This window comes from Pan paniscus, chromosome X (assembly GCF_029289425.2).
Source record: "Pan paniscus chromosome X, NHGRI_mPanPan1-v2.0_pri, whole genome shotgun sequence".
In the NCBI taxonomy this organism is placed as follows: Eukaryota; Metazoa; Chordata; class Mammalia; order Primates; family Hominidae; genus Pan; species Pan paniscus.
The window spans coordinates 74,058,959-74,084,738 of record NC_073272.2 but is presented as its reverse complement, the minus strand read 5'-3'; the positions used below and the strand labels follow the sequence as shown (position 1 = coordinate 74,084,738).

Genomic DNA, 25,780 nt, shown 5'->3' with positions numbered 1-25,780 from the left:
CCCCACCCATGGTAACCACTGTTTCATTCTGTCTGTACTACATATTTGACTTTTAAAAAATAGAGTGCACAATATAAGTAAGATTATGCTATATTTTTCTTTCTGTGTCTGGCTTATTTTACTTAGCATGTCCTCCAGGTCCATCCATTTTGTGGCAAATGGCAGTATCTCCTTTTTAAAGGCTGAATAATATTTCATTATATATGTGGGTGTGTATAAATAAATAAATACACACACATATCTATATATGTAAAAAACACATTTTCTTTATCTACTTGTCCATTGATGGACACTTATGTTGTATCCATATTGTGGCTATTGTGAATAATGTTTCAACAACACGAGAGTGCAGATATCTTTACAAGATGGTGATTTCATCTCCTTTCAGTATATACCCAGAAGAAGGATTGGCTCTAGCATTTGTCGTAGGGCATGTCTGCTAGTGATGAATATCATCAGTTTTTCTTTATCTAGAAATGTCTTAACTTTTCCTTCATTTTTCTTCCTGAAATGTACCCTTTATTAGAAATATATTATTATCATTTCTACAAAAAAATTAGGTTCCTTGCTTTTCTAAATGGTGAGTTAAGTCCATTTTCCATCTAGTCAATTGTGTTCAGCAAAGAAATATTAAACAAGGTGAAATTCAAAGTAGATCTTGTGGCACAGTGGATAAGGACAAGACAGTTGTGCTCAAATAAATCTGGAGTTGAGTTCCAGGTCTACCAGTTATTTAGGGTGTGACCCAGAATGGCTTCTCCATTTTTCTAAAAAATAGACTTTGCTTTTTAGAGCAGTTTTAGGTTCCCAGCAAAACTGAATGAAAAGTACAGGGAGATCCCATATACTCCTTCTCACACACATGCATAGCCTCCCTCACCACCAACATTCCACAACAGAAGTGGTATATGTATTTCAAATTGATGAACCAACCTTTACACACCATTATCACTCAAAGTCCACAGTTTAAATTTTCATTCTTGATTTTGTACATTCTATGGGCTTTGACAAATGTATACACTACTATAGCATCACTCAGAATGAGTGTTGAATTTTCTCAAATGCTTTTTCTACATCTATGGATATGATCATATAATTCTTCCTTTTTAGCCTGTAGATGTGATGGATTACATCAATTGATTTTCAAATGTTGAACTAGCCTTGCATACATGGAATAAATCACACATGGTCATGGTGTATAATTTTGTATGCATTATGGATATTTGCTAATATTTTGATGGGGATTTTTGCATCTACATTCATGAAATGTTGGCCTGTAGTTTTCTTTTCTTTTTTTCTTTTTTTTTTTTTTTTTGAGAGGAAGTCTGGCTCTTGTCCCCAAGGCTGGAGTGCAATGGCACGATCTTGGCTCACTGCAACCTCTGCCTCCCGGGTTCAAGCTATTCTGCTGCCTCAGCCTCCCGACTAGCGGGGATTACAAGCGCCTGCCACCACGCCTGGCGAATTCTTGTATTTTTAATAGAGACGGGGTTTCGCCATGTTGGCCAGGCTGGTCTCGAACTCCTGACCTCGTGATTCTCCCACCTCGACCTCCCAAAGTGCTGGAATTATGGCTTGAGCCACCGCACCCGGCCAGTTTTCTTTTCTTGTAGTATCTTTATATGATTTTGGTACTAGGGTAATGGTGGCCTCATAGAATAAATTAGGAAGTGTTCCCTCTGCTTCTACCTCCTGGAAGAGACTGTAGAGAGTTTATATAAATTCTTCCTTAAATGTTTGTTATAATTCACCAGTGAACCCTAGTGCCAGCTGTTTGGGAAGGTTATTAATTATTGATTCAGTCCCCTCCCCAGCCCCGACGGGCGGGCGGACTGCCCTGAGGAGGCGGGGAGGGGGTGCTGGGCCGGCCGGCTGGCGGGCGGGCGACGATGACGAACTTCTGCGCTGCCCCCAAGTGCACGTGGAAGAGCAGGCAGTCCGACCTGGCCTTCTTCAGGTTCCTGCGGAACCCGGCCAGATGCCAGAAGTGGGTGGAGAATTGTAGGAGAGCAGACTTAGAAGATAAAACACCTGATCAGCTAAATAAACATTATCGGTTATGTGCCAAAGATTTGGAGACCTCCATGATCTGTAGAACTAGTCCTTATAGGACAGTTCTTCAAGATAATGTAATACCAACAATATTTGATCTTACCAGTCATTTCAACAACCCACATAGTAGACACAGAAAACGAATAAAAGAACTGAGTGCAGACAAAATCAGGACACTGAAACAGAAAAAATTTGATGAAACTTCTGAGCAGGAACCAAAACATAAAGAAACCAACAATAGTAATTCTCAGAACCCCAGTGAAGAAGAGGGTGAAGGGCAAGATGAGGACATTTTACCTCTAACCCTTGAAGAAAAGGAAAACAAAGAATACCTAAAATCTCTATTTGAAATCTTGATTCTGATGGGAAAGCAAAACATACCTCTGGATGGACATGAGGCTGATGAAATCCCAGAAGGTCTCTTTACTCCAGATAACTTTCAGGCACTGCTGGAGTGCTGAATAAATTCTGGTGAAGAAGTTCTGAGAAAGCAGTTTGACACAACTGCAGTTAACACGTTGTTTTGTTAAAAAACACAGCAGAGGCAGATGCTAGAGATCTGTGAGAGCTGTATTCGAGAAGAAACTCACAGGGAAATGAGAGACTCACACTTCTTTTCCATTATCACTGACTATGTAGTGGACATAGCAGGGGAAGAGCACCTACCTGTGTTGGTGAGGTTTGTTGATGAGTCCCATAACCTAAGAGAGGAATTTATGGGCTTCCTGCCTTATGGGCTTCCTGCCTTATGATGTTCATACAGAAATTTTGGCTGTGAAATTTCACACTATAATAACTGAGAAGTGGGGATTCAATAATGGAGTATTGTGGCCAGGCTTACATTGTGTCTAGTTGATCTTCTTCTTCCTCTTCTTCTTCTCCTTCTCCTTCTCCTTCTTCTTCTTCTTCTTCTTCTTCTTCTTCTTCTTCTTCTTCTTCTTCTTCTTCCTCTTCCTCCTCCTCTTCTTCTTCTTCTTCTTCTTCTTCTTTTTTTTTTTTTTTTGAGACAGAGTCTCGCTCTGTCGCCCAGGCTGGAGTGCAGTGGCGCCATCTGGGCTCACTGCAAGCTCTGCCTCCCAGGTTCGCGCCATAATCCTGCCTCAGCCTCCCCAGTAGCTGAGACTACAGGCCCCCGCCACCGCGCCCGGCTAAGTTTTTTGTATTTTTAGTAGAGACGGGGTTTTGCCGTGTTAGCCAGGATGGTCTTGATCTCCTGACCTTGTGATCCACCCGCCTCGGCTTCCCAAAGTGCTGGGATTAGAGGCGTGAGCCACCGTGTCCGGCGGATTTTCTTCCAAAATGAAAGTTGTTGCTTCTAGACCTTTAGAGAAATATCCCCAAGCTGTCTACACACTCTGCTCTTCCTGTGCCTTAAATATGTGGTTGGCAAAATCAGTATCTGTTATGGGAGTATCCGTTGCATTAAGAACAATTGAGAAAGTTTGTTCTTTTTTCCATCGATCACCACAACTGCTTTTAGAACTTCACAATGTAATTTCTGTTCTTTTTCAGAACAGTAAAGAAAGGGGTAAAGAACTGAAGGAGATCTGCTATTCTCAATGAGAAATATTAGATGGAATAACTGTATAGCTGGCCGAGTATTTGTACGCTGCAGTACAGTAACAGATTTTGATTTCATTGTTACTACTGTTGTTCTTAAAAAATGTCCTATCTTTTAAAAGAACCTTTGGGAAAAATCTCCAGGGGCAAACCTCTGATGTCTTCTTTGCAGCCAGTAGCTTGACTGCAGTACTGCATTCACTCAACGAAGTGATGAAAAATATTGAAATTTATAATGAATTTTGGTTTGAGGAAGCCACAAATTTGGCAACCAAACTTGATATTCAAATGAAACTCCCTGGGAAATTCCGCAGAGCTCACCAGGGTAACCTGGAATCTTAGCTAACCTCTGAGAGTTACTATAAAGAAACCCTAAGTGTCCCAACAGTGGAGCACATTATTCAGGAACTTAAAGATATATTCTCAGAACAGCACCTCAGAGCTCTTAAATGCTTATCTCTGGTACCCTCAGTCATGGGACAACTCAAATTCAATACATCAGAGGAACACTATGCTGACACGTATAGAAGTGACTTACCCAATTTTGACATGCTCTCAGCCAAGCTTCATTGTTGGAGAATCAAATGGAAACACAGGGGGAAAGATATAGAGCTTCCATCCACCATCTATGAAGCCCTCCACCTGCCTGACATCAAGTTTTTTCCTAATGTGTATGCATTGCTGAAGGTCCTGTGTATTCTTCCTGTGATGAAGGTTGAGAATGAGCAGTATGAAAATGGACGAAAGCGTCTTAAAGCATATTTGAGGATCATTTTGACAGACCAAAGGTCGAGTATCTTGGCTTTGCTTAACATAAATTTTGATATAAAACACCACCTGGATTTAGTGGTGGACACATATATTAAACTCTATACAAGTAAGTCAGAGTTTCACACAGATAATTCTGAAACCGTGGAAAATACCTAAGAGACTCTTAAAAATAGGCTATCTTATATTTGATATTTGGAAGAAAAGCCGTACGATGTATGTAGGCCACTTAATCACTAAATATCTTTGCCTACAGAACTCCATTGAATACCTTAGCCATTGATAATCTACGTGTTTAAATGGCCCCTGTTTGAACTCTCATGCTTTGAAGACCTACCTGTTCTTCCAGAAGAGAACATTGAAAATGCCATGTTTCCTTCTGCGTGATCTCTGCACGGCACTCTGGAATTGTTTTAGTTAAGTCATTTTAGACATAGCATTTATTATCACTATGGATCTCTACTTGTTGGGTGTTATGAATTCTTTGAAGAAATATATTTTGAAGAGGTGTGAGAGGAAGGACTACATTTTATAAAACGTTATAGTGAAGCCCACAATTGACCTTTGTCTAATAGGAGTTTTAAGTATGTTAAAAATCTATATTGGACAGTTACAAGAAATTACTGGAGAAAAGCTTGTGAGCTCGCCAAACAAGGATTTCAGTGTAGATTTTGTCTTTCTTGAACTTAAAGGAACAAATGACAAAGTTTGAATGGAAGAGCCTGCCATTGTTCCACATCTCGTTATTGCTGTTTACATTCCTTTGTGGAGCCTACATCTTCATAAGCTTTTTAGCAGGTATATGTTGAACAGTTCTGTTTCATGGTTAAGACAGAATCAGAGGCCATGGATACTGACAACTGATTTGTCTGGTTTTTTTTCTGTCTTTTCCCGTGACTCTTATCTACTGCCTCATCTTGATTTATAAACAAAACCTGGAAAACCTACAAAACTAAGTGTTGTGGTTTATCTAGAAAAATATGGAAATATTGCTTTTTTGGTGAAGAAAATCAATTTTGTATAGTTTATTTCAATCTAAATAAAATGTGAATTTTGTTAAAAAATTATTGATTCAATTTCTTTAATAGAGATAGGTCTATTCAGATAGTTTATTTCTTCTGTCTGTGAGTTTTTGCAGATTGTGTTGTACAAGGAATTAGTTCATTTCATCTAGATTATCAAATTTGTGGGCATAAGTTGCTCATAATATTCCTTTTTTTTTTTTACTCTCTCCAGGCCTTTACAAAAATTACTTACATGAGATAATACTACTACTAACTATAGTAGTATCTAATTTTACTAGGACACAAAAAATCAGAAATTCAACTTTTTCTTTCTTTTTTTTAACTTTTAAGTTCAGGGGAATATGTGCAGGTTTGTTATATAGGTAAACTTTAATCATGGGGGTTTGTTGTACAGATTATTTCATCACCCAGGTATTAAGCCTAGTGCCGATTAGTTATTTTTACTGATCTTCTCCCTCCTCCCACCCTCCACCATCTGATAGGCCCCAGTGTCTATTGTTCCCCTTTGTGTCCATGTGTTCTCATCATTAAGCTCTCATTTATAAGTGAGAACATGTGGTATTTGGTTTTTTGTTCCTGCATTAATTTGCTAAGGATAATGGCCTCCAGCTCCATCCATGTTTTTGCAAAGGACATGATCTCATTCTTTTTTTTGGCTGCATGGTATCCCATGGTGTATATGTACCACATTTTCTTAATCCAGGCACAAGCAATGCTCCTGCCTCAGCCTCTTGAGTAGCTGTGTGCCACCATGCCCGACTAAGTTTTGAATTTTTGTAGAGATGGGGTATTGTCATGTTGCTCAGGCTGGCCCATTGCTTGTTTTTGTCAGCTTTGTCAAAGATCAGATAGTTGCAGCTATGTGGCCTCATTTCTGGGTTCTCTATTCTGTCCCATTAGTCTATGTGTCTGTTTTTGTACCGGTACCATGCTATTTTGCTTACCATAGCCCTGTATTATAGCTTAAAGTTGGGTAGCATGATGCCTCCAGCTTTGTTCTTTTTGCTTAGGATTACCTTGGCTATTTGGTCTCTTTTTTGGTTCCATATGAATGTTTTGTTGTTGTTGTTGTTTTGAGATGGAGTTTCACTCTTGTCACCCAGGCTGTGGTGCAACAGTGCGATCTCAGCTCACTGCAACCTTCACCTCCTGGGTTCAAGCGATTCTCCTGCCTCAGCCTCCCGAGTAGCTGGGATTACAGGCACCTGCCACCACACCCAGATAATTTTTGTATTTTTAGTAGAGATGGGGTTTCACTATGTTGGCCAGGCTGGTCTCAAACTCCCGACCTCAGGTGATCTGCCCACCTCAGACTCCCAAAATGCTGGGATTACAGGCATGAGCCACCGTGCCCAACACATATGAATTTTAAAATAATTTTTCTAGTACTGTGATGAATGTCATTGGTAGTTTAATAGGAATAGCATTGAATCTATAAATTGCTTTGGGCAGTATAGCCATTTTAGCGATATTGATACTTCCTATCCATGAGCATGGAATGTTTTTCCATTTGTTTGTGTCATCTCTGATTTCTTTGAGCAGTGTTTTATCGTTCTCCTCGTAGAGATTTTTCACCTCCCTGCTTAGCTGTATTCCTAGATATTTTATTCTTTTTGTGGCAATTGTGAATGGGAATGCATTCCTGACTTGGCTCTTGGCTTGACTGTTGTTGGTGTATAGGAGTGTTAGTGATTTTTGTACATTAACTTTGTATCCTAAGAGTTTGCTGAAGTTGTTAGTCAATGTAAGGAGCTTTTGGGCCAAGACTATGGGGTTTTTTTCTAGATACAGAATCATGTTATCTACAAACAGGGATAGTGTGACTTCATCTCTTCCTATTTGGGTGCTCTTTATTTCTTTCTTTTGCCTGATTGCCCTAGCCAGGACTTCCAACACTATGTTGAATAGGAGTGGTGAGAGAGAGCAACCTTGTCTTGTGCCAGTTTTCAAGGGGAATGCTTCCAGCTTTTGCCCTTTTGGTGTGATTTTGGCTGTTGGTCTGTCATAGATGACTCTTATTTTGAGGTATGTTACTTCAATACCTAGTTTGTTCAGAGTTTTTAACATGAAAGGGTGTTGAATTTTATCAAAAGCCTTTTCTGCTCTGTATCTATTGAATCTATTGAAATAATCATGTGGTTTTTGTCTTTAGTTCTATTTATGTGATGAATCACATTTATTTATTTTATTTATTTATTTATCTATTTATTTTTTGAGACGGAGTCTCACTTTGTCATCCAGGCTGGAGTGCAATGGTGTGATCTTGGCTCACCACAACCTCCGCCTCCCAGGTTAAAGCAATTCTCATGCCTCAGCCTCATGAGTAGCTGGGATTACAGGTGCCCACCATCACGCCTGGTTGATTTTTTGTATTTTCAGTAGAGACGGGGTTTCACCATGTTGGCCAGGCTGGTCTCGAACTCCTGACTTCAGGTGATCTGCCCACCATAGCCTCCCAAAGAATGTTGTCTGCCTCAATGAATGTTCCATGTGAGCTTGAGAAGAATGTGTATCCTGCTGTTGTTGGATGAAGTAGTCTGTAGATGTCAATTAGACCTATTTGATGGTGCTCTTGGTTCAACTATGTCCTTATTGATTTTTGTCCTGCTGGATCAGTCTATTACTGATCAAGGGATGTTAAAGTCTGTAACTATAATAGTAGATAATCTATTTCACCTTGCAGTTCCATCAATTTTTGCCTCACATATTTTGGTGCTCTGCTGTTAGGCATATACACATCAAGGACTATTATTTCTTCTTGGAGAATTGACCCCTTTATCACCCTTTATCATTCTGTAATGCCTCTCATTATTCCTGATAATGTCCTTTGTCCCTTGCTTTGAAGTCAGCTGTGTCTGAAATTAATGTAGATATTCCAGATTTCTTTTTATTAATTTTAGCATGATATATCTTTCTCTATTCCTTTATTTTTAATTTGTCTGTCTTTATGTTTGAGGTGGATTTCTTGTAGACAACATATAGTTGGGTCTTGTTTTTCTTTGTGCACTCTAAGTCTCATTGTTGTGATGATATTTGTTTGTTCATTTGTTTATTTATTTATTTATTTATTTAAGAGCTGGGGTCTTGTTATGTTGCCCAGGCTGGAGTGCATTTGCTGTTCACAGGTGCAATCCCAGTACTGATCGGTACAGTAGTTTTGACCTGGGTCATTTCATCCGTCCTTAGGCAATCTGGTGGCCCCCTACTCCTGGGAGGTCACCATATTGATAGCAAACTTAGTTCAGACATTCAATCACTGAGCACACTATAGCTCAGAACTCCTGGGCTCAAGGGATCCTCCTGCCTCAGCCTCCCAAGTAGCTGGGACTACAGGCACATGTTACTGCCCTGGCTGTTGCGATGATTAAAGTGACTATTGCTATATAGCTGGATTAATATTTATGATATTTGTTACTATTTTTAGTTTGTTCCCCTTGTTCTTTGTTTCTATTTTTGTCCTCCAGTATTTTTCTGCCTTTGATAGTTTTAACTGAGCATTTTATACTATTCAATTTTTGCTCCTTTCTTAGTATATCAATTATATTTCTTTTAAAAAAATTTTTAATGGTTACCCTACAGTTTACAATATACATTTACAACTAATCAAAGTCCTCATTCAAATAATACTATACCACTTCATGGGTAGTGTAAATACCTTATAAAAAGGATTCCTAATTCTTTCCCCCATCCCTTGTATCATTGTTGTCATTCGTTTCACTTATGCATAAAGAATAAATATTGTGAACATTTTTGCTATTATTGTGAACAAAGTTTTTGTTAGATCAATTAAGAATAAGAAAAAGAAAAGTTTTTATTTTAATATCACTTATTCCCTCTCTAATGTTCTTCCTTTGTTTATGTAGATCCAAATTTATAACCTATATAATTTTTGTTCTTCTGAATTTCTTTTCTTCCAAGGAAGATTTATCAGCAACAAATTCCCTCAATTTTTGTTTTTCTGAGAAAGTCTTTATTTCTCTTTCAGTTATGAAGAATAATTTTATTGGATACAGAATTCGAGGTTGATTTTTTTTTCTCAGCACTTTAAATATTTTATCCCACTCTGTTCTTGCATGGTTTCTGAAGAAAAGTCTAAGGTAATTCTTATCCTTATTCTCCTGTGGGTAAAGATTCCTTCAAAAACATTTTTCAGTGGTTGATTTTCTGCGGTTTGAATGTTATATGCCTACATGTAGATTTTTGGGCACTTATCTGGCTTGGTATTCTCTGAGCTTCCTAGGGTGGAGTTTGGTATCTTACACTAATTTGGGGGAATGTTTAGTCACTATTGCTTCAGATATTTCTCCTGTTTCTTTCTCTCTTTCTCTTCATTTTTGTATCCTCATTATGCATATGTACACCCTTTATAGTTGTCCCACAGTCCTTAGGTATTCTGTTCTGTGTTGTTTTTCATTATTTTTTTTCTCTTTGTTTTTTAGTTTGGAAAATTTCTATTACCATATCCTCAAGCTCACTGATTCCTCAGTCATGTCCAGTCTACTACTGACCCATCAAATGCATTATTCACTTCTATTACAGTATTTTTTGTTTCTAGCATTCCTTTTTTATTCATTCCTAGATTTTAATCTTTGGTTACATTACTCATCTGTTTTTGCATGTTTACGTTGTCCATTAGAGCCCTTAGCATGTTAATTATAGTTATTTAAAATTTTCATATCTGAGTCTGGTTCTGATGCTTGCACTGTATCTTTAAACTGCAGGGATTTTTGCCTTTTAGTATGACATAATTTTTTACTGAAAGCTGGAGATGATGTACTCTGTAAAAAAACTTGTGTGTAAATAGCCCTTGAGTGATTTGGTGGTAAGATGTGAGGGGAGGTGAATCATTCTATAGACCTATGATTAGATCTCAGTCTTTTAGTGAAATTCTTCCCATGGACTCTGACCTTTCCAAGTGCCTCTCAGGTTTTTCCTTACCTCTGCAGGTCAGAAAGGCCGAAGGGTTATGGTGTTGGGTATTTCTCTCTCCCCAGGCCAGTCAGGCTCTTATAAAATTTTCGTAGGTTATATTCCAGTGAAATATTTTCTCTTGAAGGCAGGACTTGTTATGAAGAACAGAATACTCTGGGCATATTTCAAAATGACTATTTTCATCCTTCCCTTATAGAAATCAGACAGGGATTTTTCTTCAATTTTAACTGTGAGACTCTGGTAAGGCTCCTTGAGGTAAGACTAGTGAAAGTGTAGGGTCCCCCTAAACTGAGGTCTCAATGTGGACAAGTTTGAGAATTAAAAATTCTCGTTGCATTTTCTCATTGAAACTCCAGCAATTCACCAATTAAAGTTTAACTTTTCCTACCCATGGTTGCTGGTTCACATGAAGGTTTAAGTGTGAGGGTTTCTGCTCCAGAAAACCATAATCTGTATCTGCCAGTCTTTCCAATTTGGGGGCAGCATTTTGCCCCATGACCTCAATTCTCTGAGGAACCTAAGAATTGTTGGTTTTTAGTTTGTTCTATTTTTTACTTTTTTTTTTTTTTTTGAGAAGCCTTGCTTTTGTCCCCCAGGCTTGAGTGCAATGGCCCGATCTCGGCTCACTGCAACCTCCACCACCTGGGTTCAAATGATTCTCCTGCCTCTGCCTCCCAAGTAGCTGGGATTAATGCACCTGCCACCATGCCCGGCTAATTTTTGTATTTTTTAGTAGAGATGGGGTTTCACCATGTTGGCCAGGCTGGTCTCGAATTCCTGACCTCAGGTGATCCTCCCGCCTCGGCCTCCCAAAGTGCTGGGATTACAGGCTTGAGCCACAGTGCCCAGCCTACTTTTTAATTGTTATTAAGACAAAGTGACAACTTCTAAGCTCCTCACAGACTGGACTGGAAACTGAAGTCATTTTTTTCTTTTTTCTTTTTTTTTTTTTTTTTTCTTGAGACGGAGTCTCACTCTGTGGCCTAGACTGAAGGGCAGTGGCATAATCTCAGCTCACTGCAACATCCACCTCCCAGGATCAAACGATTCTCATGCCTCGGCTCCTGAGTAGCTGGGATTACAGGTGTGTGCCACCATGCCTGGCTAATTTTTTTGTACTTTTAGTAGAGATGGGGTTTCTCTATGTTGGCCGAGCTGCTCTCAAACTCCTGGCCTCAAGTGATCTGCCTGCCTTTGCCTCCCAAAGTGCTGGGATTACAGGTGTGGGCCACCACACCCAGCCTCTTCTTCATTTTTAAAGTATAGTTTTGCTGGATATAGAATTCTTGTTTGATTTTTTTTCTTTCAGCACTTTAAATATGTTATCTAATTGCCTTCTGACTCTGTGATCTCTGATGAAAAATTGGTTGTCAATATTATGGAAAATCCCTTTTATGTTTTGACTCACTTTGTTTTGTTTGTGTGTTTTCAAGATTGTCTCTTTGCCTTTGGCTTTTGGCAGTTTTATTAAAATGTGTGTCTCTGTGGATTTTTTTGAGTTTATCCTTCTTGAACTTCTTGAGCTTCTTGGATGTGTAGACTCATGTCTTTCCTCAAATTTTGGAAGTTCATGGTCATTATTTCTTCAGATATTTTCTCTACCCCTTTCTTGCTCTCTTCTTTTCCTGGGGCCCTCTTCTTGGGCTATATATATTAGTAACCTTAATGGTATCTGACATGTCCCTTAGGCTCTGTTTATCTTTCTTCATTCTTTTTTTCCTACTCTCCAGACTAGATAATCTCAATTGACCTAACAAGTTAATTGATTTTTCTGCCTGTTGAAATCTGATGTTGAACATCTCCAGTGAATCTTTCATTACAGTTATTGTATTTTTTTTTTGAGACAGAGTCTTGCTCTGTCACCCAGGCTAGAGTGCAGTGGTACAATCACAGCTCACTGCAACTTCCGCCTCCCAAGTTCAAGTGATTTTCGTGTCTCTGCCTCCCAAGTAGCTGGGATCACAGGCATGTGACACCACACCCAGCTAATTTTTGTATTTTTAGTAGAGATGGGGTTTTGCCATGTTGGCCAGGCTGGTCTCGAACTCTTGGCCTCAAGCAATCCACCTGCCTCGGCCTCCCAAAGTGCTGGAATTACAGGCATGAGGCACCTTGCTCAGCCTGTATTTTTTTTTTTTTTTTTGAGACAGGGTCTCACCTTATTACCCAGGCTGGAGTGCAGTGACATGATCATGGCTCACTGCAGCCTCGACCTACCAGGTTCAGGTGATTTTCCCACTTCAGCCTCCTGGGCAACTGGGACTACAAGTGTGTACCACCATGCCTGGCTAATTTTTTGTGATTTTTATAGAGACAGGATTTTGCCATGTTGCCCAGGCTGGTCTCAAACTCCTGGGCTCAAGCAATCTGTCTGCCTCAGCCTACCAAAGTGCTGGAATTACAGGCATGAGCCACCATGCCTGGCCAATTTGTATTTTTTAGATTCACAATTTCTATTTGGTTTCTTTTTATAATTTCTCTCTCTCTTTATCAATGGTCTCTATTTGTTGAGAAATCATTCTCCTGATTTATTTCAGTTCTTTGTCTGTGGTTTCCTTTGTTCTCTTTGAGCATATTAAGAATGTAGGTCTAAAATCTTTGTCTATTTAAAAATAAAAAACCATAAAATCATATGGCTATAGCCATTCCCACACTTATATTTCAAACATAGTACGGCCACTTACATGTAAAATAATATATTATAATCAAATTGCATCAGTCACATACATGTATATCCCATAAACTTCAGCTACACTAGGGCACAAGCTGTTGACTAAAGAAAGAAAATATCATTACAAAGTGGCATTTGCTTAGGGAGACTGAGGCCATAAAATTGGGAGTGTGCTAGAGTTTCTACCATGACATTATGCATGACCAAGAGGAAAAGCTACCTTGCATTTTGTGAGGCATTGGTGAGGCTCTCTGTCTTCAAGGTCCAGTGGAGCATACCAGTTTCAGCACTGGGTGTGTAGATTTCCAGCACTATTAGTATTATAGAAGTTGAACTGTGTAATAGGTTGGATTTAGGTAAATTTTCTATTTTATTTGTTTTATAAGCTTAAAATATGTCAAAGTTTACACAGTCCTATAAAATTTTGTATATACATCCAACAGAAGGAAGAAATGTTACTCTTTTAGATTTTACCTTCAGCGTTTTTAAAAATATAAATGAAATTATTATGGTTAAAGTGCAAAAAAAAAAAAGTCTTTGTCTAGGAAGTCCAATGTGTATGCTTCTTCATGGATATTTTCTATTAATTTCTCTTTTGTTTTTTGCATGCTTCATCATTTTTTTTTGAAAACAGGACATTTTGGGTATTATAAAATGACAACTCTGGAAACCAGATTCTTATCCCTCCCCAAGGTTTGTCTCTGTTGGCTATTGTGGGCTGTCATTGTATGCTTCTTTAGTGACTTTCCCCAACTACTTTAGTATTTTTTGTTGTATGTGACCACTGAGTTCTTTGTTCTATTAGCCTACTGTTTGGTTGGTGTTTTCAGAGTTCCCTTAAATGACTAGAGCTAAGAAATGAAAAAAAAAGAAAAAAAGAAAAACAATCCTATTCAACACATGGTTCTGGGATAATTGGCAAGCCACATGTAGAAGAATGAAACTGGATCCTCATCTCTCACCTTATACAAAAATCAACTCAAGGTGGATCGAAGACTTAAATCTAAGACCTAAAACCATAAAAATTCTAGAAGATAACATCGGAAAAACTCTTCTAGACATCGGCTTAGGCAAAGAATTCATGACCAAGAACCCAATAGCAAATGCAACAAAAACAAAGATAAATAAATGGGATCTAATTAAACTAAAAAGCTTGTGCACAGCAAAATAAATTATCAGTAAACAGACAACCCATAGGGTAGGAGAAAATATTCACAAACTGTGTATCTGATGAAAGATTAACATCCAGAATCTACAAGGAACTCAAACAAATCAGCAAGAAAAAAACAAATAACCCCATCAAAAAGTGGGCAAAGGGCATGAATAGACAATTCTCAACAGAAGATATGCAAATGGCCAACAAACATATGAAAAGTGCTCAACATCACTATCAGAGAAATGCAAATTATAACCACAATGTGATATCACCTTACTCCTGCAAGAATGGTCATAATTTAAAAATAAAATAAATAGATGTTGATGTGGATGTAGTGAAAAGGGAACACTTTTGCAATGCTGCTGGGAATGTAAACTAGTACAACCACTATGAAAAACAGTGCAGAGATTCCTTAAAGAGCTAAAAGCAGAACTACCATTTGATCCATCAATCCCATTGCTGGGTATCTATCCAGAGGAAAAGAAGTCATTATATGGAAAAGACACTTGCACACATATCTTTATAGCAGCACAATCTGCAGTTGCAAAAATATGGAACCAACCTAAACGCCCATCAACTAATGAGTTGATAAAGAAAATGTTGTATATATACACCATAGAATACTACTCAGCTATAAAAAGAAATGAAATAATGGCATTTGCAGCAACGTGGATGGAGTTGCAGACCATTATTTTAAGTGAAGTAACTCAGGAATGGAAAACCAAATATTGTATGTTCTCACTAAACTATGAGGATGCAAAGGCATAAGAATGCTATAACGGACTTTGGGGACTAGGGGAATGGTGGAAGTGGGGTGAGGGATAAAAGACTACACACATTGTACACAGTGTATACTGCTTGTGTGATGGGTGCACAAAAATCTCAGAAATCACCACTAAAGAACTTCTGCATGTAACCAAAAACTACCCGTTGCCCCAAAACTACTGAAATAAAAATTTTAAAAAATAAAAACAAGAAAGGAAAGAGTACTATCCCAGTCTCCACATATTGGCCCTAACTCTGCCTCAGCTTTCCCTTCCTGCATATGTGGAGCCTGAAGGCCTGCCTGAGGTGAAAGCTTAGGTTCTTCTCCAGTCTTTTCAAGCATGTGTCCTCCCCTGGGAATGCATGTGGCTTTATTGATTCCCTGGTGTACATAGGAGCTTTTAAAAATTCTTTTTCCCATACACATCTTCCGTCCCAATCTCTTCTTTCCCAGGCTTCTAGGTGTGTCTATCATTTGTCTCAAGTGTTATCCCTCACCCCAGGCTGCTGCAGCCAATACCTGTGCCTTTAAATACTTTCAGTAACAGCCTCCTTGGAAGCCACTGGAGCCCTGCAAACACTCTGAGTCAGGTGAAACATAGGAAAACCTTCCTGCCAGTTTTTGAGGGAGCCTCCAGGCAGGTGGAGGCCCATACCACAATTCTTTGAGAGTAAGGTTCATATTGCTCCCTCTGGAACTAGCAACTTGCACCAAGAGTGCCATCTACTGTCCTCACAGCCACTGCTGATCTAGGGCATGGGGGATGATAAGTGGGTGATTTAAAATGCCACAACAGTCTCTTACCACAAAGCAACATCTTTCTTCACCAAGTATTCCCCTTGTTGTAAGTTTTTGACTAGATTCCAGCGTCCTTCAAAAGCTGATTCTGACAGTTTTTCTAGCGCATTAGTTTCTTTTTAGGAGGAATGTAGATCTGGAGTTTCCTAGTTTATTATTTTTGGTGCCTGATATACCTTAATCTTGAAAACACCTTGCTAGCCAAGCAAAGAGTTATGAGTGCTACATGAAGCCTGAAATGGCTTCGGAATTTCCAAATAGACAGTTTTTAAGGGTGGCAGGGGGTACTGGTTGGAAGAAGGGACTAGGGAACGGTTTTTCAAGATGTGTTTGCAAAAGCACATTACCTAAATTTGAGAAAACACCAACTGCCAATATCATGGATATGTGAGTACTAATGTAAATTATGAGAGGAGGTGTTAAAACCTTCCCAGGCTCCCTTGGTGCTGTTGAACTAGCAAGTGGTTATTTGTTTGGAAAGCTGCTTCTGAGACTACAGGTCAGGATGGGAAAATGAACCTGATGAGCCACCAATAGCCCCTTCTTGAGAGGACTTGGGAGTTAAGCAAACTGATCTGAATTTGGGGTTATGCTCAGGATTTACTGAGCCTTTTTCTATCATTCTGCTTTTGGGTTGAAGAAGGAATACAGCCTGGTCAGGTATAATGGCCAGAACTATAAAGGGTTTTTAGGTTCATCCTCTTTTCCCCCAACCCACAAACTCACAGTCTCTGAGGATGGTTGAGAAAAACCATGCTCTGGAACTGGTTGCCCTAAATGGATATCAATCTAGACCCAAAGGAACACTCTATCCACAGCCCTTTATGCCTTTGGCCACTAGGGGGCAGCTGGACTCTGGAGACTATTACCCCTACCCACACCCTTAAGACTAACTTTGAATGGCAGCTTCCTAATTTCTCCCCATAACTTTGCCTGGAGCCTGTAGTGGACTGCAGTAAAGTGGGCAGCTTTCCAAATCACTTGACTTAGAGTCATCAAGTTACCCCTCAGGCCAGAAGAACACCCAAGACGTGCTGTGGTGATTTAGAGTCTTAGAATGTCAGCACTGGAGGGACCTTCAGGATTTCCTGGGCCAAAGTTTTGGGATTTCTTTTGTTTCAGGGGATGTGTGTGTGTGTATGTGTGTGTGTGTGAGAGAGAGAGAGAGAGAGAGAGACAGGGTCTCGCTGTGTCACCCAGGCTGGAGTGCAGTGGCACGATCTCGGCTCACTGCAGCCTTGACCTCCTGGGCTCATGCGATCCTCCCGTCTTGGCATCCCACAGTGCTGGGATTATAGGCATGAGCCACCATGGCTGCTGCAAATATTTTTTTAGCCACAAATTTCTTTCTTCAAATTAAAAGTGTGTGGTGGCCCCGCGCTTATAATCCTAGCTATTTGCTAGGCTGAGGCAGGAGGATCGCTTGAACCTGGGAAGCAGAGTTTGCAGTGAGCCGAGATTGCACCACTGCACTCCAGCTTGGGTGACAAAGTGAGACTCCGTCTCAAAAAAAGAAAAAAAAAGTGCAACTCATGGCATTGGGAAGCCCTGGGCTCAACCCTGCTCTGAAGGGATGTTTCAGAATTCTAGAGCAGTGTTGCCTAACTTTCAGTTCTGCCCAGAGCTCCCATATGATTTTTATATCTGTATCTACCAGCCAGCTTGTTGTAGGGGCCAAGGGAAAACTTCCCCTTTGCCCTCTGAAGGCTCGCAGAAAAATCAACTCAAAAAAGGTAGGTAATAGGAGGAAAGACATATGATTTACTAGCGTGTACACAGGGAGCATCACAGAGTGATTGCCCAACTCCCCCACTGGGGTGCAGAAGCTTATATACCATCTTGAGGTTACAGAAAGAATGGGGCCCAGAGAATGGCCAAAAGAGGTAATGGTGGTAAATCAGTTTATAATGCCAAGACAGGTTATCGGAGGGAGAGAAGAGGAGGCCTGTCTAGCAAAAGTGTCTCATTGTGTAGATGAAACCTCACAGGTAGCAACCTTCAGAGAGAACAGATGGTAAATGTTTCTTTCGGATCTTTAAGGTGTCAGACTCTCAGTCTTTCCTAGATTTGGACAAGGGAAGGCCTGGCTGCATCAATGCAGATTCTCTACAAGTGCAAATCTCCCCCACAAAGGACAGCTTTGCGGGGCTACTTCTGTTTGCTGGCCCCCTGACAGCCATCTCAAAATGTGTCAAAGAAATATGTTTTGGGGTAAAATATTTTTAGTTCCTTCAGTGTTCATATTTAATATGTTTCTTTAAATTGACTCACTTTTTTCTTAAATAAATTCAGCCTCATCCTATGTAACATCACAGACAATGTTTTAGGTATATTTTTTTCTCATTCATATTAAAAATATATCCACAGCTATTGTAATTTAAAATTTGCTTCTGGCAACACCTAACGTTGTCTCATGTCCTTGTGTCACACTTTGAGAAATGATACTCTATGGTACCAAAGAGCACAATTGGAAAAGTACTCAACAGAGTTCACTTTATTTTGAGGTGAAGACACCAAGAGACCCACAAAGAGTGAGGGACTCACTCAAGGTCACTCAGTCAATCACAGTGGCAGTGCTGGGACTTAAATCCAAGTATACTGACTCCTAGCTCTTTAATCCTTTCACTGTATTAAATTCTAAGGGCCTTAGGAAGCTCCTTCACCACCCAGACTACAAGTGGAAGGAAGGAAAGAAGAAAGGAAGGGAGGGGAGGGAGAAAAGAACTATTTGCTTAGTGAATTGGAGCTGGTACAGAAGCTGTAGCTTAGGAGGGCCAAGGTAAGATGTGGGGTAGAATGATTTCCCATGTCTCTTTGGGCCAAAGTACTTATAAGGCCCCATCTTACAAAGCCTGGGCTCATTTGCATGAATTTATTGGAGCACCCATCATGTGCCTGGGCACACAGAAAGGAGCTCACAAGCCAGTGGGTAAAACAGCTCAGCAAATAGCTGATTAGTTTGTAGTGGAGGAGGGAAGGACAGTAGGCATAAGCCCTGCCCTACACAAGTTCAGCAGCCCTAGTCCAAAGGCTCGATTTTCTCTTCTCTCAAGTATGGGGACTGATAGGTGTTAAATACCCTTCAGAGTCTGGGGTTGGCAACCCACTGCCAGCCAGAGGTCGTGGCCATGAAGTCCTTTGCTTTATTTTTTTTACCACTGACAATTGTCACCAATGCCCCCATCCTGGTCCATTATCTCATATGCAAACTCAGAACCCACCCTCCAAAGGGGGATGGACAAATTGAATATGGCCAGAAACTTAACCCCAACAGTACTGAGCTTTGGACTGTAGTTCCTCCCGACTTCCTCTTCTTCCCAGACTTGTTTATGAAGCACTTCAAATAGAAAGTGTTGGAAATAGGTCTGTAACCACTTAGTGTTGTCTGATTCTTTTTTTTTTTTTTGATATAGGATCTCGCTCTGTTGCCCAAGCTGGAGTGCAGTGGTGCGATCTCAGCTCATTGCAACCTCCGCCTCCTGGGTTCAAGCGATTCTCTTGCCTCTGCCTCCCGAATAGCTGGGATTACAGGTGCACCCCACCAGGCCCAGCTAATTTTTGTGTTTTTAGTAGAGACGGGGTTTCACCATGTTGGCCAGGCAGGTCTCAAACTCCTGACCCCAAGTGATCTGCCCGCCTCGGCTTCCCAAAGTGCTGGGATTACGGGTGTGAGCCACCATGCCCGGACAGCGTTGTCTGATTGTGGTAGCTCTATTTGACTTCCCCTAGTTGGGTGAGAAACAGGAGACCCATTCCCACCCCCTTCACACATGTGGTGCTTCCCCAGATATCCGGACACATGAATTTTGTTGCTGGTTGGTTGCTTCTAATAGGGCCCTGAGGGCTATTTTTACCACCACCTCTGCCCCACACCCACGAAACAAAAACCCAGCAACCCCCAAAGTTAAATCTTCTAATGCAAAGAGGGCTGGAAATATTGTTTCTTTCCCAAGTACCCGCTAAATTTGACCCCTCCCAGCCTGGGAAGTGTTCTCCCAGAGGGAGTTTTACTGATTGAGATAACAGGTTTGTTTTTGCCTCCATGACAAAACAGGTACTCATGAGGCATTGAGCAGGGGAAAAGGCAGACAAGCCACATCCAGCACAAGATTAATCTTCAACTGTCTCTACCTCTCCCTTTAACATCCTTCTACCAGTTTGTAGTTTTCTCCCTCGTTCCTTCCCACTCTGTCCCCATCCACAGAGCCCTCCAGTACCCCCTACTCTAAATGATCTGAAAAATTCATTTGTGGTAGAAAAAGTTCAGGATGGAGATAAGAAAACCTGGGTTCAAGTATTAGCTTTTCCACCTACTAGTCAAGTAATGTGGAACAAAATAATCTCAACTCTCTGAGCCTCAATTTCCCCTCTGCAAATAGGCATGGTGATCCCTGACCTGCTCACCTCGGAAAATTGCTATACAGATCAAAAGGATACTGGATATGAAGTTGTTTTGTGAAGAACCAATCAGAATGCACATGTGAAAGATTGAGTGAGTCACCCATATTTGAAGAGTGGTATTTTGAAAGAGAATAACTTAAGGAAGAAGCCATTAATGCAGCATTTTAAACACAGGGTAAGAATGAGATAGATGGCAGAGGCTTGGGCCACTTTGTCAACTTTCTTATTCACTTGATAAACCAATTATTAAACATCTACTATGTGTTAGGCACTCTTATAGATACTGGGGATAAAAATCCCTGCCCTCATGGAGCTGACATTCTAAGAGCATGGCAGGGGCCTAAGAAAAACAGTCCCTGTCCCTCCAGCCTAGGAAACAATCTAATGTCCAGTTCAGAGCCTCAGGGCTATAGAAGAGCCTTCAGTGATTTGATTTATTCCTTTCTGCACAAAATCTGTTTTAGCATTAATTTGACAATATGAACCATTTGCTGAGGCCTTTTGCGGATCCAAAATAATGTATGGCATGTATTCAACAACAAGCATTTCATTCAACAATTTTTTTTTTTGAGACAGAGTTTTGCTCTTGTTGCCCAGGCTGGAGTGCAATGGTGCAATCTCGGCTCACTACAACCTCCGCCTCCCAGGTTGAAGCGATTCTCCTGCCTCAGCCTCCCTAGTAGCTAGGGATTACAGGCATGTGCCACCACGCCCAGCTAATTTTGTATTTTTAGTAGAGACGGGGTTTCTCCATGTTGGTCAGGCTGGTCTCAAACTCCTGACCTCAGGGGATCCACCCGCCTCAGCCTCCCGAAGTGCTGGGATTACAGGCATGAGCCACCACACCTGGCCTTCATTCAACAAATGTTTATTGAGTACCTACTATGTGCTTATCACTCTGTAAATGTGGGGATAATGAATGGAAAAGGTATACAGAATTAAACAAGTTCGAGTTTCAGCCCTTAAAGAGCTCCTGTACTAGAAAGAAATAATTACAAAGAGATTGGCCCCATGACACAAAGCGGGGGTTGCTCTAACAAATATTTTAACCCAGTAATGGGTGAAAACAGATGCCTAGTAAGTGAAATAGTATAATTAGTGAAAAGTGCTTATGTGACCTCTGAGGAGACACTTTTTTTTTTTTTTTTTTTTGAGACGGAGTCTTGCTCTGTCGCCCAGGCTGGAGTGCAGTGGCGCAATCTCGGCTTACTGCAAGCTCCGCCTCCCAGGTTCAAGCCATTCTCCTGCCTCAGCCTCCCCAGTAGCTGGGACTACATGCGCCTGCCACCACACCCAGCTAATTTTTTGTATTTTTAGTAGAGACGGGGTTTCACCATGTTAGCCAGGATGGTCTCGATCCCCTGACCTCATGATCTGCCTGCCTTGGCCTCCCAAAGTGCTAGGATTAAAGGCATGAGCCATCGCGCCCGGGGAGGTCAAATTATTCTTGTTCACACTAATCAATTAGTGTTATGTTGTCATCAGTTTAAAATAATGGGTTACAAGGTATTATTGGCAAGCTTCATGGTAACCTCAAATCAAAAAACATACTACAGATACATTAAAAATAAAAAGCAAAAAATTAGACCACCTGAGAAAATCACCTTCACTAAAAGGAATACAGGAAGGAAGTAAAGAAGGAAGAGAAGACTGCAAAACCACCAGAAAACAAATAGCAAAAGTCCTTATTTATCAATAATAACATCAAATGTAAATGAACTAAAATCTCCAATCAAAATACATAGAGTGGCTGAATGGATGAAAAAATAAGACCTAATGATCTGTTGCCTACAACAAACATACTTCACCTATAAAGACACACATAGTCTGAAAATGAAGGGATAGAAAAAGATATACCATAGTTCACATTAAAATGTAAACCAAAAAAGAGCAGGAGTAGCTATATTTATATCAGACACAATAGATTTCAAGACAAAAACTTTATGAAGAGACAAACAACGTCACTATAAGTGGTCAACTCAGCAAGAGAATGTAACAATTTTAAATATATATACACCTATGCACCCAATACTGCAGCACCCAGATATATAAAGCAGATATTATTAGAGCTAAAGAGAGAGATAAGTCCCAATACAATAATAGTTGGAGACTTCAGCACCCCCCTTTCAGCATTGGACAGATCTCCCAGACAGAAAATCAACAAGGAAATATTGGATTTAATCTGTACTATAGACCAAAGGGACCTAATAGATATTTACAGGACATTCCATCCAATGGCTGCAGAATACACATTCTTCTCCTCACCACATGGATCATTCTCAAGGATAGACTGTATGTTAGGCCATGAAACAGTCTTAAAATATTTTTTAAAAATTGAAATTATAGCTATTTTCTGTGGTGCCTCAGAGGTGTTCAGCTGCTTCAAGATGAAGCTGAACATCTCCTTCCCAGCCACTTGCTGCCAGAAACTCATTGAAGTGGATGATGAATGCAAACTTCATACTTTTTATGAGAAGTGTATGGCTACAGAAGTTGCTGCTTATGCTCTGGGTGAAGAATGAAAGGGTTATGTGGTCCAAATCAGTGGTGGAAACGACTAACAAGGTTCCCCCATGAAGCAGGGTGTCTTTACCCGTGGCCGTGTCCGCCTGCTACTGAGTGAGGGGCATTCCTGTTACAGACCAAGGATAACTGGAGAGAGAAAGAGAAAATCATTTCATGGATGCCAGTCTGAGCGTTCTCATCTTGGTTATTGTAAAAAAAAAAAAAAGGAGAGAAGGATATTGGATATTCCTGGACTGACTGATACTATGGTGCCTCGTCGCCTGGGGCCCAAAAGAGCTAGCAGAATCCACAAATTTCTCAATCTCTCTAAAGATGATGTTTGCCAGTATGTTGTAAGAAAGCCCTTAAACAAAGAATGTAAGAAACCTAGGACCAAAGCACCCAAGATTCAGCATCTTGTTAATCCATGTGTCCTGCAACACAAACAGTGGCGTATTGCTCTGAAGAAGCAGGGTACTAAGAAAAATAAGGAAGAGACTGCAGAATATGCTAAACTTTTGGCCAAGAGAATGAAGGAGGCTAAAGAGAAGCACCAAGAACAAATTGCAAAGAGACACAGACTTTCTTCTCTGCGAGCTTCTACTTCTAAGCCTGAATCCAGTCAGAAATAAAATTTTTTGAGTAACAAGTAAATAAGATCAGATTCAAAAAAATGAAATTATATCAAATATCTTCTCTGACCACAATGAAATAAAATAGAAATCAATAGCAAGAGGAATTTTGAAAACTGTGCAAACACATGGAAATTAAACTCTATTCTCCTAAATGACCAGTGGATCAATGAAGAAATTAAGAAAGAAATTGAAAAAAAATTCTTGAAATAAACCATAATGGAAACACGACATACCAAAACATATGGGACACGACAAAAACAGTACTAAGAGGGAAGTTTATAGCTATAAGTGCCTACACCAAAAAAAGAAAATTTCAAACAAAAATTTAATGGTACGTTTTAAAGAACTAGAAAAGCAAGAGCAAACCAAACCCATAGTTAGTAGAAGAAAAGAAATAATAAACATCAGAGCAGAAATAAATGAAACCAAATCAAAAAAATACAAAAGATCAACAAAACAAAAAGTTGGTTTTTTGAAAAGATAAATAAAATTGACAAACCTTTAGCCAGACTAAGAAAAAAAGAGAGAGAAGACCAAAATAAATAAAATCATGGATGAAGAAGAAGACATTATAATCAATAGTGCAGAAATTAAAAGGGTCATTATGGGCTACTATGAGCAACTATATGCCAACAAATTTGAGAACCTAGAAGAAATGGATAAATTCCTAGACACATACAACCTACCAATACTGAATCAGAAAGAATTCCAAAACCTGAACAGATCAATAGCAAGGAACAAAATCAAAACCATAATAAAAAGTCTCCCAGCAAAGCAAACCCTGGAACCCAATGGTTTCACTGCTGAATTTTACCATTTAAAGAAGAACTAAACCAATCATACTCAAACTATTCTGAAAAACAGAGGAGGAGGGAATACTCCCAAACCCATTCTATGAGGTCAGTATTACCCTGATATCAAAATCAGGCACCAAAACACACCACAAAAACAAAAACAAAAACAAAACAAAACAAAAAAACCCACAAAACCTACAGGTCAATATCTCTGATGAGCATTGATGCAAAAATCATCAACAAAATACTAGGAAACCAAATTCAACAACACATTGAACAGATAGTTCATCACGACCAAGTGGGATTTATCCCAGGGATGCAAGGGTGGTTCAATGTACACAAATCAATCTATGTGATACATCATATCAACAGAATGAAGGACAAAAATCATATGATCATTTCAATTAATACTGAAAGAGCATTTGGTATAATTCAGCATCCCTTCATTAGTACAAACCTTCAAAAAATTGGGTATAGAAGAAACATACCTCAACACAATAAAAGCCATGTATAGCGGAACCACAGGTAGTATACTGAATGGAGAAAATTGAAAGTCTTTCCTCTAAGATCTGTAAAATGACAAGGATGCCCCCTTTCAGCACTGTTATTCAACATCGTACTGTAAGTCCTATCTAGGGCAATCAGAGAAGACAGAAATAAAGGCATCCAAGTTGGAAAGGAAGAGGTCAAATTATCCTTGTTTAGATATTATCTTATATTTGGAACAACCTAAATATGCCAGCAAAAAACCATTAGAACTGATAAACCAATTCAGTAAAGTTGCAGGATACAAAGTCAACATACAAAAGTCAGTAGCATTTCTATATGCCAATGGCTAAGAATCTGAAAAAGAAATCAAGAAATAATCTCATTTACAATAGCTACAAATAAAATTAAGTACCTCGGAATTAACCAAAGAAGTGAAAGATCTCTAAAATGAAAACTATGAAACTTTGATGCAAGAAATTGAAGAGGACACAAAGAAATGGAAAGATATTCCATGTTCATGTATTGAAAGAATCAATATTGTTAAAATGTCCATACTACCCCAAAGCAATCTACAGTTTTAATGCAATCCCTATCAAAATGCCAATGACATTCTCCAACAGAAACAGAAAAAAAATCCTAAAATTTATATGGAATAAAAGTAGAATAGAGTTTATGCTCCCTAGGCTTATATATTTTCTCTGTCAATTATTTGTTCATTAGTTTAGATAGTTCACTGTTATTCTTCCAGTTTCAGTTTCTTCATTTGTACAATTTGGTTAAAAATAATTACTCTTTAAGGATGATGTGAGACCAGATAAATGCGTGAGTAAATGTAAAGTGTCTGGCCCAAAGTAGATGTACAATAAGTATCCCTGTAAGGGAGCCCCAGCCTTTCTACTGTATAGATCTGAGGCCCTTTCTCAGGCTTAGATTAACTCCCAGTGTTCCTTTGCTGTGGGCACCAGTGCCTCAGCCACTTTCTTTCTTTGTATCTCATGTTAGATACCACCGTTTTAGGCTCTTGTGGACCTCTGTAATTTTCTTTCATGGACATATTAGTTAAAGTACAAGTTTTACCCACACTCTATTCTAAGTAAAATGTCCTTGCCCAAAGCTGATGTCACCTACATAGCCACATTTTCTACCATATGATTCTGCCTGTCCCTCTTCCCCCTACCACAGCCAAATTTTTGTGGTAGGGCAGGAAGAAAGACCTGTTCTAAGGGTG

General features: G+C 39.7%; 2 protein-coding genes and 1 pseudogene across 2 annotated transcripts; all 3 read left to right on the top strand.

Annotated features, from left to right (window-relative positions):
* The first annotated feature begins 1,130 nt into the window (after positions 1 to 1,130).
* On the top strand, positions 1,131 to 3,608 carry LOC129393011 (52 kDa repressor of the inhibitor of the protein kinase-like). The gene has a single exon (XM_055106571.2). It carries the CDS (start codon positions 1,890 to 1,892, stop codon positions 2,511 to 2,513), a length of 624 nt encoding a protein of 207 aa, XP_054962546.1. The 5' UTR covers positions 1,131 to 1,889; the 3' UTR covers positions 2,514 to 3,608.
* A 189-nt stretch (positions 3,609 to 3,797) lies between these two features.
* On the top strand, positions 3,798 to 4,539 carry LOC100979530 (52 kDa repressor of the inhibitor of the protein kinase-like). Its single transcript, XM_055106572.1, has one exon. The coding sequence runs from the start codon at positions 4,087 to 4,089 to the stop codon at positions 4,537 to 4,539; it is 453 nt and encodes a 150-aa protein (XP_054962547.1). The 5' UTR covers positions 3,798 to 4,086.
* Positions 4,540 to 22,227: 17,688 nt separating this feature from the next.
* LOC100979187 (small ribosomal subunit protein eS6-like) lies at positions 22,228 to 24,775 on the top strand (annotated as a pseudogene).
* Positions 24,776 to 25,780: the final 1,005 nt, after the last annotated feature.